Genomic DNA, 17,812 nt, shown 5'->3' on the forward strand with positions numbered 1-17,812 from the left:
TACATGCAGCCAATCACAGGGCGGGGATCTTTAAGAGGGCGGGGCATAGAGTTCCTCCGCATGCATCAGTGTACGTCTCATTCATGCAAAATTCCAAGTGTTAAATTTAAAGGTAAACATATAAATGTATATTACAGTGTAATATGCACAGATAGATAGATATATAGATGATAGACAGATAATTGTGAGACTTATGCTCAGGAATGCATAAATATTAAGCTGATATACAGAACAACAAACACACTCTTATTTATCTGTGCTTCTCATTTATGGCAGCCAAAACTCTTGAGTAACATAAATTTACAATATAGAAGACAAAACAGGTTTGGTGTACAATAACTGTACTCAAGACAAACAATCTGAGAACAATGTCAACAAAACAGCACCCTTACAGAACAAGGTAACAAGTGAGAACGTAAAAAACTATGGATGATGCCAAGACTGAGACACAATCCATGCAAATATATGGGACAATAACAGTGCTTTAAATGTCAGCAAACAACAATTTGCTGGAAGTATCATTCTTCTTTATGATATGCACACACTGTACCTGAATGCAGCAAACTTGCTTGTGTCTTATGTGAAGTGTTTGTAGAACCAGCCTGTGCTCAAAGGAACTGAACAATATGACCACTGTGGGTAAGATTAGTAGTCAAGTCTGAAGTGAAATTCAGTAAAATATACAGCACACTTATCAAGTGCGTAGCAAAATAAACCCTTAATGGGGTCCCGTCGGTATTCTTGTCTTACACCAAATTTAAGTGTTAGCAGCCCACAATGCATGAAGACCTCGGAATAAACAAGTAATAATAGCCTCTGCCTTTCACTCATTACAATATAACTGTAAACACAGTTTCTCTGGGTCGGTGAATCTCACAGAATCTATTAAGAAAATATCCCCATCATATTTCAATCCAATCTCAAAAGATAAAATAATCTATCATAGTACCTATTTTATACATACATATACAAATATTTATTTAACTTTAATAAAGTTACAAAATATGCCCCTTACTTGTCCTACAATTATGACAATTAAACAAATTTTTTTTTTTTTTTTTTTTACTTTTTCTTTTGATTGGCAGTGAAATATGATGGGACATTTTTGACAAACTTTGTAAGATTATGGATAATAGCTATTCACGGAACATTTGGTGGCATTCATTAAACACCAACAGTTCAGAGCTGTACTTAATAATGTCTAAATGTATATATTTTAAAGTACTAAACAGACATGCTGAGAGTATTCAAAACAGTCCCAGCCTTCAAAAACACCAGCTGATAAGAGACTCTCTGGTCTATTACTGCCTCTTTCATGTTGGCAAAAAAGTCCAGCATGCAGTAAAGACCTGTGTCTGCGTAAATACTGAATTAAGAAACACGTTTCTCAACCACAGTCTCTGTAAAATCATCACGGAGTGGATCAGGCTTAAAACGCATGTGTTTTATAGTCTGTCTGATAGACTAAAATCTGTTCAGAATGACTCTTCTGACAGAGCTAAAAATATATTCACACACAGATGATGAATAGGCATCAGTATTATTTTATAGAAATTATGGAAAATATAGCAATAGGTAAATGCTATAATGTGAAACGAAATGAAGTGCCAAGTGGAGTGTCCTGAGGTCAAAAAGTCGCCAACAAATCACATCGGAGAGAGTCCACCGTAGTTTTAGATGAAGAAAAGTTCTCCGTTTTGTTCTTCCATCATGATTTTTTCCCCTCTCTGTGCCGATCAAAACAAATCAGTTATTGAGTGGATGGCATGAGCAGTTTCTTCTCTTTGAGACGCTTTGATGTCAAAGTTGCTGATGAGATGGGACAAAGGCACAGCCATCTTTAGTTTTTCTTTTCTCGCCATGAATGTCCTCCATTCACAGAGAGGTGGTGGTAGGGTCTGGGAGGGTGCCGCTCAAATAACCACCCACAGCATGTCCCGGCGGCTGGCAGGGGGCAGCGCTCTGAGCCGAACAGCCAGTGACGGGTGAAACAGACAGGCCACGAAATAACAGGTCCATAGAAGGGAGGAGGGGCTTGAGGAGACTGACGGGACAGAAGGCGGAGCCACCGTGAGGTGTAAAATTCACCTTGTTGGGGTCAGGACAGGAAGGCTGAAGAGGAGCATTTCCATGACAAGGAAGGCTGAAAAGAGGAGATTGATTGCATATTATATATAACTACAGCATATATATATATATATATATATATATATATATATATATATATATATATATATATATATATATATATATATATATATATATATATATATATATATAAAATTTTCAATAACTTTTAATTTTCAAAAATCGTGTTTTTTATTATGTTATCAAGTTTTTATTGTGTTAGTTAGCTGTATTTTTTTAACCTAATCAAAATAACCCAACTGTAGTTTGATTGAGATTAATTGGAATGCAAAAGTATATTTTAGTATTCAAGTCATAATAGTAATTTTTTTAAATAATGCATACTGTAATACTGCAATTTTTTAATCAACAATTTTTTTTTATGACATCTGGGGCTAAATGTGCTTAATTGTCATGAAAATGGCATTCTTTGTGTTTCTATCATTCATTTTCAGTTTTTGACTGCTTTTCTTCCTTGCTGATGAAGTCTTGCCATGCTTTGTGTACGCAGTCGTAATCATAAAGACTGTTCTTCTTAAAACTCCAAATAATTGTTAAGGTTACAGACTCCTGCTAAACAGGCTTCCGTGATTTGTCATTTTTGGAAGTCTTGACAAGTCTCCCATTTCACCCACGGCTTGTACTAACCACTGCTAAACACGGTGAAAACAGCTTAAACTGCACTGATATACAACCTAGAGAATACAGACAATGAAAAGAAAAGATTTTGTTTTGATTTGTTTTTTGAAAAAGGCAGAAGGGCATTTCCAGGACAGAGAATGCTAGAAAGTCGAGATCGATTGATCAAATAATTAATTTAATTAAATTAACTGCACAAATTGCTGATTAATTAGATGCACTTACAACTTAAATGTTCAGATTAAGAATATTTGCATAAAAAAGGCCCAAGATCAAGATAATGTAAATGAATGGTCATTTTAAGAATACAGAATAAACTTATTTTCATAACACTATTAATAACACTATATAAATGTAATTATAATTGACATCCCTATTTAATATGTTTTATAGGTCACTTTAGTTTGGGGACCAATTCTCACTATTGACTATTAACTATGACTTTTGCCTCAATCAACTCCTAATTTGCTGCTTATTAACAGTTAGTAACGGTAGTTGTTACGTTTAGGTATGGGTTAGGATCAAGGGATCTAAAATATGGTTATGCAGAATAAGGCATTAATATGTGCTTTATAAGTACTAATAAATAGCCAATAAGCTAGTAATATGCATGCTAGTAAACAGTTAGTTAGTAGAGAGAATTGGTCTCTAAACTAAAGTGTTACTGTTTTATGTTTATTTCCGATCTAACACATACAGCGGTTTGAGTTTGTGCTAAACTTACATGGCCTCCTCAGACACACGTACTCTCTCACAGCCCTCTGGAGGTTCTCTCTGAAAGACATATGTCTTGTTGGGACGAGGAGAAGAAGATGGTGGCTCAGAAATACATAGAGGAGGGGAGGAAGGCGGACAGAGCGGCCCACACACAACCATATCTATACACAACACACACACACACACAGAGAGATAAAGACAGTCATCAGCCAAATACATATTACACAATTAACAGTTTCACACAGATCTTCCTGTTATGCGTTGATAAAATATGAATGTCCCTAAGAGCAAGTTCTATTTTTTTTTTTTTTTTTTAAATCACTAGACTCTGAGCACATCCATATTTGGCCATCTTGTTTCAATTTGACATGGAACATGAAATATAGACTTTATAAAGTCTGTTTCTATATTTATACATATACTGACCGGTGTCTGTGATGGTGCAGGGAGAGTATGAGGGGGACAGCTGGGCAGGAGAAGGGTCGCTCTGTGAAGCGCTGCTGTACCTCTGAGCTGGGACGGGGGCTCTGTGACCATCTGGTACCTCGAGAATCTAAATACACACACAATTCTTTTTTATTTATTTATTTTTAAATCACATGGGTTTCAGATGGTTCTGAAACTGAAAATCAGAAACATACACATTCAAACATATACACACTGACTTTGTGCTGTTCTTTTGCTGTTTCAGACACAAAGACTCCCTCCAGCTCCAGATTTAGTCCTTCAACACTGCGTCTGAGTCTGGGGGCCAGTCGGCTCAGTGGAATAAGAGGCATCGTCTGCACACACACACGCACACACACACACACACACACACAAACATGGGACTATCAATGAATTAATGATGAACTGACTTTAACTGAAAATTAAGTGTTTATTATTGTCCTTTTGCATTATTCCTGTTCATTACTGTAAACCTGTTTAAATAAAGGTGACTTGACTTGACTATCAGAGACATATAAACCAACATGTGTACAAGTACAAGCTGGAAGGAAAAAAAGTGTGTGTGTGTGTGTATATACAGGGCCTTGTGAAAGGATTCATACCTCTTTATTTTTTTCATGTTTTGTTATGTTGAACTGCTTTAAATTACTTTTTTCCCCACATCAATTTAACATTCCATATACCATAATGTCAAGGCAAAAAAAAAACTGATTTGTGACAACTTTGCAAATTTATTAAAAATAAAACACTCAAATAAGTACATTGCATAAGTAACTCAGTACTTAGTTGAAGCACCTTAACCTTAAGTCTTTTTGGGTATGATGCGACAAGCTTCGCACATCAGCATTTGGCAATTATCTGCAATTCTTGACCTCACCTCTTCACCTCTCAAGCTCTGTCAGGTTGGATGGGGGCTGGCAGACATTTTCAGGTTTCTCCAGAAATATTTGATTGGGTTCAAGCCCAGGCTGTGGCTGGTCAAGGACATTCACAGAGTTGTCTATAAACCACTCTTGCTGTATGTTTAGGCTTATTGTCCTGTTGGACTTTTGGAATTTTTTTCTGAACTCTTCCCCAGTGTGGCTTGACGCAAACCGGTTTCTGAGCTCTACAGACAGTTATTTTGACCTTAGGGCTTGGTTTTTTCACAGATATGCATTTTCAGCTGTTAGACCTTTTCTGAGAGGTGTGTGCCGTTCCAAATCATACTCATTCAAATGAATTTGCCACAGTTTAACTTCACCGGAAGTGTAGTAACATCTACAAGCAATACGAGTGCCCCTGAGCTAAATTTCAACTGTTCCAGACAACTGCATTTCAATTTTTTTATTTCTAATAAATTTGCAAAGTTGACACAAATCTGTTTTTTGCTTTGTCATTATGGTGTATGGAGTGTTAAATTGATGTGGGAAAAAAGTAATTTAAAGCAGTTTAACATAAGGCTGCAACATAAAAAAAACAGGTCACACTTTATATTAGGTGGCCTTAACTACTATGTACTTACATAAAAAAATAAGTACAATGTACTTATTGTGTTCATATTGTATTGCAAAACACTCCTGCTGCTATTGAGGTGGGATACGGGTAAGGTTAGAGACAGGTTTGGTGGTATGGGTAGGTTTAAGGGTGGGTTAAGGTAAGGGATGGGTCAACAGTGTAATTATAAATGTAATGACAGAAATTAATTACAGATGCAATTACATATAGGCATTTTTAAAAATATAAGTACAATGTAAAAACATGTATGTACACAATAAGTGCATTGTACCAAATGATTAATTTAAACGTAAGTACATAGTAGTTAAGGCCACCTAATATAAAGTGGGACAAAAAAACATGAAAAATAAAGGGGTATGAATACTTTCACAAGGCACTGTGTGTGTATATATATATATATATATATATATATATATATATATATATATATATATATATATATATATATATATGGCAGTTAAATGTAACCTGAACACGAACGATCGACCTGTATGTGTGTAATATAATAAACATGCATAGCATACAATGCACATAGATTTATGCATATTATCACCTCTAAATATAACACTGTACAAAGAGAGCCACTGCCACATAACCAGCTTTATGTGTGTATGCGCGTGTGTTTTCGCCATATCAATGGCTGTAGCTCACTGACACCATCTAAGTAAAGCTGCTCTGTTTTTAAATCTCTGTTGCTAGTGAGATGTGGGCCAATCTGAGAGGCTTATCTCATAATGACTGATCATAAACAAGCACAACCTTTCTAAATGCCCCCAACCATTCTGTTGATGTCCCTGAGTGTCACTACTGTAAACTAACAAGCTGGTCAAAATACATTGATACATTGTTTAGAATTGTGGTTTGTTTGTACATTCTTGTTTACCTGTGTACTTCCAGGCGTGTGTGTTTGGCTGTTGTGAACGTGTTGGTGTGTGTGGTCACAGTCCATGGCAGGAGGTGCATGTCTGGAGCGTTTCTGTAAGGATTGCCGAAGCTTAGCAACCTGAAGGAGAGAAATATGAGAGTTATAGTATCAGATGTAAACTTATAAGGTGCACAGAAGAGGTCCCTTTGCAATGCCCTTTATGCTGACCTATAATAAAGGTAAAATGAGTTTAGAATTGAAAATTGGTACAGAATGGTTCCTGAAAATGGGTGGGACAGAGTAGCCCAGACTAATTTAAATAATGGGACTAAATAATAATTGTTTATTTTTTGATTGCTGTCAGGATGTTTATATTATTTATGGTAGCAATGGTGGGTGAAATGACCAATATTCCTTTATAAGTAATGTAAATAATTTTTTAATGACATAATGGTACACATCTGTTCAAATGTTTGAGAAATTAAAACCTTTTTTTTTTCTTTCAGAAAAGACACAGTAAAGGTAGGGTAGGTGATTTCAAAGAGGCTAGCAATAGCAAGCTAGCTTTGAAAGCATACGATCTCACCTTCCCTGCAAATCACTCTCCAAAGCCACGCTTTGTCTGCAATAGCGTAATGATTCGCACTGATGACGTATCATGTCTGCGTGAACAGGGTGCGCAGAGGTATGCAAATACATATGTTGACAGGCAGGTAAAACAGCCTATTGTAATGTTTGGACTGAATAATCTGATTGGTCGAACATTTAAAGGTGCCATAGAATGGAAAACTGTATTTACCTTGGCATAGTTGAATAATAAAAGTTCTGTACATGGAAATGACATACCATGATCCTCAAACACCATCTCCTTCTTATGTAAATCTCGTGAATGCAAAAGACCACTGAAAAATAGGCGAATCAGAACATAACACAGACTTTGACGTTACAGTCGGGATCACTAATAGTTACCCCCCCAAGATTTGCATATACCAGCCCATGTTCTAGGCCAGACGCCAGAACCATCAGAAGTTCTGCAGGTATTGTGAAGAAACAAGCGAGGACAACAGCCAAAATGGCAGATCATGGAAATAAATGTTATGTTCCAGGCTGTGCTGGGGATGTGATGTGAAGGGATGGGTTGGTGTCTGTATTCAGAAAGGCACGGAAAGCAAATAACGCGTTCTAATAAAATAACGCGAGCCACTAAAGGGACATGGCTAGCTTGTTAGCAATAGTCTGTTGCATTACAGTACATATGATTTTACTTACCACATAAACAGAGTAAGTAGAGATGACTGAGGATGATGGCGAATGATTTACAGATCCTGAGCACCACTGACAAGCATCTGATCTTGTAAAATGTGTGGTAAGTACTGCCGCTCCCTAGTATAAACAGAGTTCGTGCGATCGCAAATCTCGAAAGTCAAAGTGAAACTAAAAAGCAATCGTGCATTTGAAAGCAGTTTCAATGCTCAGCATATTAATAGTGGCTCCCTGATGCCCGCATTTTATTTACAGTATAATTCCCCTACGATATAACTGCGTGAGAAAGTATTGAAATATATTTTCCCTGTGTTTCCTTCCTGCTGTGTGAGCTTCTGAAATGAGCCGCGCTGTGAAACAGCCAATCAGAGCAGAGCTCAACATTATTATTCATGACCCTTCCAAATAAGGTAACACCAGACCGTTTCATTCTAGGGAGAAATCCTAGGGTTGCAAATGGACATGTAAAACCGTTTCTGGAGAATTTCTGCCCTTACCTAAGCCACATACCTTCTATGTAGATATCAGAGAACAATTTAAAATGTTATATTAATGCATTCTATGGCACCTTTAATGGTCCTACGCTTTCCACAAACGACATAAATGCATATAAATAAATTTAGACCACTTAATCAGCACAGCTGATTTCGACATTGATAAGAAATGTTTCTAGAGCACCACAAAATCATAGAAGACCGATTTCTGAAGAATCATGTGACGCTGAAGACTGGAGTAATGATGCTGAAAATTCAGCTGTGTCATCACAGGAATAAATTACATTTTATAATATATTACAATAGAAAACAGTTATTTTATACTTAGTGCTGCTTTCGACACTATAGATCATGACATACTCATAGATCGATTACAAAACTATACGGGTATTCAAGGGCAGGCTTTAAGATGGTTTAGATCCTACCTATCCGATCGCTACCACTTTGTTTTTTTAAACGGGGAGCCATCTCAACTATCACCAGTAAAGTATGGAGTACCACAAGGATCTGTCCTAGGTCCTCTGCTATTTTCAATATACATGTTGCCCCTTGGTGATATTATTAGAAAATACGGGATTAGTTTTCATTGTTATGCTGATGATACTCAACTATATATCTCAACAAGACCAGATGAAACTTCTGAACTATCTAAGCTAATAGATTGTGTTAAAAATGTAAAAGATTGGATGACCAATAATTTCCTCCTATTAAATTCGGATAAGACCGAGATATTACTTATTGGACCAAAAAACAAACAGTACTCAGAATCTTTTTGATTACAATTTGCAACTAGACGGATGTACTGTTACTTCCTCTACAGTCAAAAATCTGGGTGTTATATTAGACAGCAACTTGTCCTTTGAAAATCATATTTCCCATGTTACAAAAACAGCATTCTTCCATCTTAGAAACATTGCCAAGCTTCGAAACATGCTACCTGTTTCAGATGCTGAAAAGCTAGTTCATGCATTCATGACCTCTAGACTGGACTATTGTAATGCACTGTTAGGTGGTTGTCCGGCATCTTCAATAAACAAGCTACAGATAGTCCAAAATGCAGCGGCTAGAGTCCTTACCAGGTCAAGAAAATATGATCATATTACCCCAATTTTACAGTCTCTGCACTGGCTACCTATTAAGTTCCGGATCAATTACAAAATACTATTACTTGCCTATAAGGCACTAAATGGTTTATCTCCTGCGTACCTAACTAGTCTTCTACCACGCTACAATCCAACCCGCTCCCTAAGGTCGCAAAATTCTGGACTTTTGGTAGTACCTAGGATAGCAAAGTCCACTAAAGGAGGCAGAGCTTTTTCACATTTGGCACCCAAACTCTGGAATAGCCTTCCTGATAACGTTCGGGGTTCAGACACACTCTCTCTGCTTAAATCTAGATTAAAGACACATCTCTTTAGCCAAGCATTCACATAATAATCTTGTACTGCATTTATATCTAATCAAATGTACATTATAAATCTTTAGATTGGGTTGAACAAATCATTTTTGCTTGAATAGAACAGCAGCTACGCTAATTACGTCTCTATCTGTTTCTCTGATTCTGCCACGGGATTAACATCCCATGGTAATTAGGAATTACTGAAGCGTCAGTCTGGATCCAACCCTTAAAAAGATCCGGGATGACCAAACACCTGAGAAGAGATGATGGCAACCCCTCAGAGGACCACGGAGGATGCCAACCCTCAGACAACATACAGAATTACCAAGTTAAGTCTGTCATAACTTAAATATATTGGGTTTCTTCCTCACATATGTATGTGTATATATGTGTGCATGTGTGCATATGTGTATGCATGTATGTATATATGTATATATATATATATATATATATATATATATATATATATATGTGTATGTGTATAGTAGAAACTTAATTTCCTGTAAAGCTGCTTTGCAACGATTGAATCGTAAAAAGCGCTATACAAATAAACTTGAATTGAATTGAATTTTAAATAAAGAGCAAAATATGCAGCCTTGGTGAGCATCAGAGACTTCTTTTCTGAAGGGGTAGTATGTATATTAAAACACAATTATTTTGTTGGAAATTTCATTTTAACTAGTTCAAGTTCAAACAACATTTTCCGGCCAACATCAATTACTTACCTCTCTGAGGTGTTCAGCGCTACCCCATGATGCCGAGCGCTTATGACCACCACTCCCTCTCCGCCCCCGCGTCTCCTCTATCCAGGAACTGGGAGTCTAAGAAAAGAAAGAAAACAAGCTTACATTTCATGTTATTTTAAAGTTACCAATTTTCAAAAGCTCACACCCACAATGGTTTCTCAGCGAGACGCCAAAGCTTCATTTCATTCAGGATAATCAAAACTGAACCTCCCCTCTCTGAATACCAATCTCAAACACGCTCAGACACACCCTCCCTTAAATGCTGCTCTATCATGCACCAGTTCGAGATAAAGCATCCGTTCCTGAGAGCGGTGCGCCCCACTCGCCAAGTGTTGACATGTTTTTCTGTATGTCACAAATGGAACTGAAAGCTGCTTCCGCGCCTCACTAAACGTATTTGAATACAGGACAGAAAATGTGACACACCTGCAACACACAGACACGCCCAAACACACACAGCTGTACGGAGACGTGCATGACACCAACCACAGACTCCGCTGCACCATATTTCAAAGATGTAGAGGGAAAAACACCAACATGTTTGTCCTCATGTGCACTCACACAGACAGACACATGCGTACCGTCATGATACCCCCGTCCTACGGTCCCAGGCCTCTGAGAAGAAGTGGGAGCCCAGCAAGTGCACACTATATCGCCAAACACCAAACGATTATTTTCCAAGCGACCCTATCACTGAACTCCATCTCAGAGCTTATCGTAACCCAAAAAGTGTCCTCCTCCTAAATCTCTGTCCCTCTCTTCCTGTCCCTGCCAGAGGTCACGAATATCTTTTGCATTTGGGATGCTAATGCAACAAAACGCAGTTGAAGTGAGTCATATTAAAACATGTCATCACCCCCGGCCCCTGGGGTGCGAGATCAGGACTAACCGTGTCTGCTTAGTGGCTGGAGGTTTCACATGGCCCAGTGGGGGCAGGGTTGATTTAAATATAAATTCGGCCCTTATTCCTTTCTGCCTGGACACCCGCCTGCCCGCCCGCCCACATCAGGCAGTCGTGGGATTAGGCCTATAAACGGACATTGAGTTTGAGGGTCTGTATGCGCAGCACGCTAGATGCTGGCTAAAGTTTCAGAAGTCCCCTTCTGCACTCAAGTGGACCGGCCGGGCGGTCAGATGATGGGGGGGTTGGGCAGACTGTCGAGAGTGTCTTGAGACTGTACAATTGTTAACTGTTGAATGTCCACTAAAAAGTGGGTTGTATTTTTTTCAAGAAAGAAATGCATGAAGTAACGTGAATATATGAAAGTAGGGTGTGAGTGGGGGTTTTGCTTGTGCATTGTATGTATGTGTGTGTGTGTGGCAGGGGTTGATGGGACGGTCACTATGAAGGTCATGTTAAACAAAACCTTTTTTTGGGTGACCGGTTATCAGTGAAAGCATAGCAGATCACCTGCTGAGAGACACAGCCGAACTGAATGTAGCATCTAACATCTCAAAAATCAGCAACGCAACCAGGTGGTTCGATGCTTAGTGTTAAACAACTACATGTCTTGTCTAATAAATGAAACTACAATTTTCAAGAAAATGAGAGTTGTAGATGATTTCCCAGGGCATTGCTAAGCAGATATTTAAAAAAAAGAAAATGACTCATGAAATAGTTCAATAGTTCAAAAACATGAGTTTCAGTGGTGCATTTCACAGCGTCACCAGAGAGATTATGTCTTTCACATGTAATCAAATTGGATTGTAAATGAAATACACTAATGTTCAAGTCTTTTATGCTCATTAAGGCTGCATTTACAGTGTTTGAGCAAAAATACAATAGAACAGTAACGTTGTAAAATACTTGTACAATTTAAAATCTCTCTTTTTCTATTTGAATATATTTTAAAATGCAATTTATTCCTTTGATGGCAAAGCTGAAGCTTCAACATTATTACTTCAGTCTTCAGCGTCACATTGATCCTTTAGAAATCATTCTGTTGCAAACAGTTGTGCCGCTTAATATTTTTGTGGAAACCGTGAAATTTAAAAAACAGCATTTAATTGAAATCTGAATCTGAATCAAATTAATATGGATGGCTATAGGACTGTATGGCTATAAGACCCTTTCTAAAAGTCTATGAGATTTTTGCCCTTTTTAATAATTCGTACTGAGATATTCTCACATCTGATTACTTAGAAATAATAATAGCACATAAACTCTCATAAATAAGCAGCATTGCACAAACAGTTAGATGAACGTTTCTTACTGAATCAAATTATGTGAACAGTGCAAAACCTTTACCAAACTGAGATGCTAAATCAAAACAAACAGCCCCAGCAGAGAGACTTTCACCTTTTGTGTTTGACTGAATATAGCAAACCCCAGCAGGCATGTTGGAGCAGTGTTCCAGTAACCCATATGGAACCCATTTGGAAAAAACAATATGGCTGCCGTTCCAGGCCGAGTTTTCCTAAACTCCTTCTATTACCAGCCAAACTCTTTCTCTCCCCAAAGCCAAGATCTTTCATTAGCAACCGCTTGACTTCAGCTTTCTAAAACAAACACTATGTCCCCTGGCCATTTAAGAAATATACTTTGCAAACAACACAAGTGTTAAAACAGCTGTGCATAATTCTATATGTGCATCATATAAGGCAGATCAACCCAATGGTTTGTTTTACTCCCCACTGAGTAGTAAAGTCTCCACCCCACATGGTCAGACAGGACCTCCTTTGTTTGCTATTAATATCACAGACGGTGTTAAAGGAATAGTTCACCCAAAAATGAAAATTTGTGTGGGAAGGATCACACCTGTGTGGCCTTGTCATTGACACAGGTAACCGGCTGACACTCTGGTTCTCTAGGCCAGTTGCCCTGAAGGTACGGTCCCACCAAAGTGTCCAGAGACAACGTCCGTCGCAAGGTAGGCTTCGGCGGGCGACCCTTCGTCTTGTACTCTGCTTCAAAGAGAGGATAGGGAAAACAGAGTGAGAGAATCAAACCATGAGATGTTTTTAAAATAATAATTGGAATTCAACAATAAAAAAAAAGACACATAGCATGGAATACTCTGTCCCATTTAGAATGTAAGCAACAAGCTAGAAGCGAACTCCTTTAAACTTCTCCTTTTTGATTAATTTGATTACACTGACAAAAAGGTACACCATTTTAACAAGGAACTGAATTACGAAAGGCAGTTTTATTTCCTATATGAATACTGGATTCCCCTCACATGCATTAACATACTACTGTTTAAAATGTATGCAGTAAAGCCGACTTTCACTTACTATTTTTATAGAACATGAAGCATTGTATATTGAATATAGCATAGTATTCAGAAAAGAATAAAGAAGTATTCCACTTTAATCATAGCCAATTTAAAATGAATAAATCACAATAACATTTTATAAATAATATTTTATTTATAATTAATAATAATTTATCATTTTATCTTTTTTAAATGCATAAATACTTCCAATTTAAATAATATAATAATATATCCTTTTTTGCATTACATAACTTTTCCTGTATTACAGTAATGAGAATCAGGTGGGAAATATTCTTAATTTGCATGAAAACAGTTTGATGAATGAGATGGAAGTACACACCATTGACTTCTCATTGTTAATTCAGCTGATTAAACTGGAAACAGATCAACTGAATTAACAAAGCCTAAATGGCTGAAGTCAGCCAAAAAGGAGGAGAATGAGACCAGCGTCCCATGAGCATATGCACTAATCACTGTGCCACAGCTCAGACATTAAAATGTGTTTCTGATGATGTTTATGGATAATAATCTTTTCAATTTATCCTGTGAGCTGGCACTTTCAGACGCTTGTAAATCACCCTGAAAAACATTCCATGCACGAAAGGCCCGTTATAAATAGATGCTGTTGTCGTAACGGATGCTGAACATCCTGGTGCTTCATCAATGCATTGCAGACAAGCTAGTTATCAGGCTCTTGCCCAAAATACTCCAGAGGATCATTTTCACACATACACAAGATGGTTTTCTTTCTTCAGTGCATTGATCATGTCATAGGAACTAATAATGGTACACCTGATCCTCGACCTTGTCAGGTCCTTCCTGGATCCACTCACCTCCTCCCAGCCCCTGGGGTCTTCTCAGTGGGTTTGGGATACTTTTGATGGTGGAAGTTTACTGGTGGGTGTTTAACAAGGCACACTTGTGTAGTACAGAGACTATTTTGTCACTGAGCTTGAGGGTGTGGTATAAAGCAGGTTGGGTGACTATGTGTATTTGTGATTGTGACACTGTAAGGGTTGAGGTGTATGTATGGTTTGTCTGATAAGGTGCAAGAGTGTATGTGTAAGGGAATCTCACAAAAACAAATCCAGGTCACATTTAACCCCAATATGTATGTGTGTGTGTGTGTGTGTGTGTGTGTGTTAGTGCTGTCAAATGATTAATCACGATTAATCGCATTCAAAATAAAAGTTTTTATTTACATGATATATGTGTGTGTACTGTGTATATTCATTATGTATATATAAATACACACACATACAGCATATATTTTGAAAATATTTACATGTTCACATATATATTCATATCATTTATATCATTTATAAATATATTTAATATATAAACGTAATTTTTTTCTTAAATATATACATGCATGTGTGTATTTATATATACATAAATATACACAGTACACATATGTAAACAAAAACTTATTTTGGATGCAATTAATCGTTTGACAGCACTAATATATATATATATATATATATATATATATATATATATATATATATATATATATATTTTTTTTTTTTTAATGTATTATTCATTTAAAATCAACAAAGTAAACAGTACAAAAATACTACTGTAATGTACAAATGCTTACATTTTTTGGCATTACATTGCAATTTTTTGCATTATGGCAATGACAGTGAGGTGAAATGTACTTACATTTGCATGAATGCAAAAAGTCTTGATTTGCCCAAAAAACAGGTTTTGTTTTCTTTATGCAAAATGAATTTGTGTTGAAATGTGACCTGGACATGTTCTTGACAGGTTTGATGAGATCATCTGTGTGTTTTCTCCAACAGCTCATGCATGTGTTTCACAGTCCTGATGAAAACTGCCAACGAGCTGCATACTTCAAAATCATATCCTCCTTCTACAAGCATAGCAGGCAGGAGGATATAAAAATACACATACTCGCATATGGACTAAAGTTTCACACAGCCAAACATGTTAACGCTATGATCGAAACCTCTGGCCACCGCTTGTGCTCCTTTGTGTTCCCACAGAATATAAACACATGCCATGATATTATGCCAAATTCAATGATGGCTAAAGAAGCCCACTTTCAATAAACAGATTAATCTTGATCAGGCCAGGAAAAATAAATATGATAACTTTTTCAGCACTGATGTAAAGCTGAGAATACTATACTCATATTGGCAGCTGAAAGTACTGCCAGTGAGCCTAAATGTTTAATTAACATGCAAGATGTGAGGAGGAATTTGTAAAACTTCTTGAATGACTGGTGTTTCAGTTCTGTGGAAATTTGTGGAGATTTCTGCCTCGTTTTGTGTGGGCTGCACACGTGACTTACTGAGCAAGAAGACAAATGCTAGGAGACCAGAGGGATTTGCTGTTTACTGCCTTGGTAAATCACAATAAAAAAAGTTATTTTGGTCATTCTATCTCTGTTTGTAGACTGCCGTGTGGAAGAGCTACTCTTCTCCAACAGCCTTGTGCATTGTGAAGATCTAGTTGCACTCAGAATCAAAGACCCTTTGTGATTCGCACATTGTCCTAAAACTAAAGACAGGACTTTTCTCACCTAGTTGAGGAAATCTGACAATATGCTGATGTTAAAATACCTGAGACAGCCTGACACCTATGAAAAATGTCACACTAAGACCGAAGTTTACTAAAAACACAGCCCTATTGTCACTAGAAAAGTTTTTCTAAAGTTGTAAATAAAACACTTAAGTTTGTTTTTTTTGAAAGAAAATACTAATTCAGTTTTTCTACTTCAAAATTTCATGTTTATTCAGTGTGTTACTTGCTGTTTCTTTGTAATTGTTTATTAAATTTACGGAGTGAAAATTGCTTGTAAACCGATTTTTTTATGCCAATCATTACAAAGCAAGAGTTTACAATGTCAGTCTAACTACTTAAGTTAGACTAACATTACGTAGTCTAACTACTTGTATACAACTCCGTCAATCAATAATGATCAAACTAAAGGATTTGATACATAACCATCATAAAGTATGCAACTGCATTAATATTGTACAAAACACATGTTATTGTCGACCAAGCTTAATATGCAACACTCAATTTTACACAAAATTTAACAGTGGATCCCTGCTTCGTTTCTCTACCCACCAAAGGGGCCTGAAAAAGGTTGAAGCCCCCCTGATATATGATACTAAACCTGCAATTAAAATAGTTCTGTATAGTAAAATGCTTGAGCAACACAAAACAATGCGAGAACTGTTTCCAAATTTGACATCTCAGTGTATAACAGCAGGTCGCCGGAATGTGACAGTTATAATTTGTTTTTCCTGATGCTGCATGCAAATATTTATGATGAAGCAAAACAGACCTCTTGAGCACTGGACACACACCGTTTATGTGCTGAACATGCCAAAACAGTGAGGAGAGTTTATAAAATATTACAAGCAAACTGTAACATCTGAAAAAAGTGACTTAACACGGCAGACCTGCTATGCTTATTCAATCTAATGCCATGCTTTGTGATCATCATGGCCACAAAACATGTAGGGAATAAGGTGGGGGTCGTTCAGTGCACTGAGAAAATTTCTGTTGCACCGAAGCCATGAAAAGAGCAGACTTCTGCAGATTATTAATTCACATAATTAATATTATCATCATTATACCTAACAAAGGAGAGAGTTAGAACTCTAAGCAGAGTGAGTTGGGCATATCAGTAAATAAACACATGACATTATAAAGTGCTTTGGCGTGTTTCTTGTGGTTTTTACCTGCTTTGGTGTCTTTGCAGCGCGGTGCTGTTCGGTTCTGGAGCTGAAACGGGACCGTGGCTCGGAGGGGCTGCAGTCCTTGATTACCCACCCGGGCCACTCCACTCCGACACGACATTCCCACAGTCGCTTTGTGCTTTCAAAAGTCTTTTAAAAGTTCACCAATCTCGCAAACTCCAGCGTTTACCTACAGCTGATACTCCAGCAAAGGTTTTCGTCCAGCTTAGCCGTCAAAAAATAAAGTTTGTATGCAAATATTTTGATTTAGCACACTCGCTAGCTAGTCAGCTACTTTCTTTTGTGATGATAGTGAAGTTTTCCCTAACTAATTACTTTAACAAAATACGTTCTTTTTTCTTTTCTTTTTTTTTTTCTGTGTGAAAAAGCATAGAAACTTTTATGCACCGTCCTAAACGGTTTATTCCACTTGGCCTAGTAAACTTATAGTTGAGGAGCAGAACTACATTGTATGGGCTGCTGCCAATTCTTCAGTCCACAATCTGACAACAGCAGCCAACCTACACACTCGTGTCGGATTCAGAGCCCTGCACAGCGTCTAAACACATGTCTCCGCTCTGATTGGCTGCGGGAAAATACTACTCACACCCCATTGGTCGATGGCAGCATCGATCTATTAGGGGTGGGTCTCAAAGGCGGTTCTCCCCGCCCACTTCATTAAAATTA

At 37.4% G+C, this 17,812-nt stretch overlaps 1 protein-coding gene across 2 annotated transcripts; it reads right to left on the reverse strand.

Annotated features, from left to right (window-relative positions):
• Positions 1-231: 231 nt before the first annotated feature.
• Positions 232-17,643, reverse strand: fam117aa (family with sequence similarity 117 member Aa). Of its 2 annotated transcripts, none has more exons than XM_058769034.1 (8): positions 17,129-17,643; positions 12,953-13,098; positions 10,174-10,269; positions 6,311-6,430; positions 4,149-4,265; positions 3,910-4,036; positions 3,491-3,644; positions 232-2,143 (listed from the first exon to the last, which is right to left on the reverse strand). In XM_058769034.1, the coding sequence occupies exons 1-8, from the start codon at positions 17,244-17,246 to the stop codon at positions 1,876-1,878; spliced, it is 1,146 nt and encodes a 381-aa protein (XP_058625017.1). In that variant the 5' UTR covers positions 17,247-17,643; the 3' UTR covers positions 232-1,875. The 2 variants fall into 2 exon arrangements, with proteins under 2 accessions (XP_058625017.1, XP_058625015.1); XM_058769032.1 differs by having other exon boundaries at positions 12,953-13,101.
• Positions 17,644-17,812: the final 169 nt, after the last annotated feature.

The sequence above is a fragment of the Onychostoma macrolepis genome, chromosome 03 (assembly GCF_012432095.1).
Source record: "Onychostoma macrolepis isolate SWU-2019 chromosome 03, ASM1243209v1, whole genome shotgun sequence".
Taxonomy (NCBI): Eukaryota; Metazoa; Chordata; class Actinopteri; order Cypriniformes; family Cyprinidae; genus Onychostoma; species Onychostoma macrolepis.

Bases quoted from the DNA above. Each gene is read 5' to 3' on its own strand.
- fam117aa (XM_058769032.1), bottom strand. From the start codon at position 17,246: ATGTCGTGTCGGAGTGGAGTGGCCCGGGTGGGTAATCAAGGACTGCAG. The intron at 4,266-6,310 runs GTAAACAAGAAT...GTGTGTGTGCAG, and splicing joins ACACGCCTGGAAGTACACAG to ACGATGCCTCTTATTCCACT. The intron at 4,037-4,148 runs GTCAGTGTGTAT...GTGTGTATTTAG, and splicing joins CAGCAAAAGAACAGCACAAA to ATTCTCGAGGTACCAGATGG.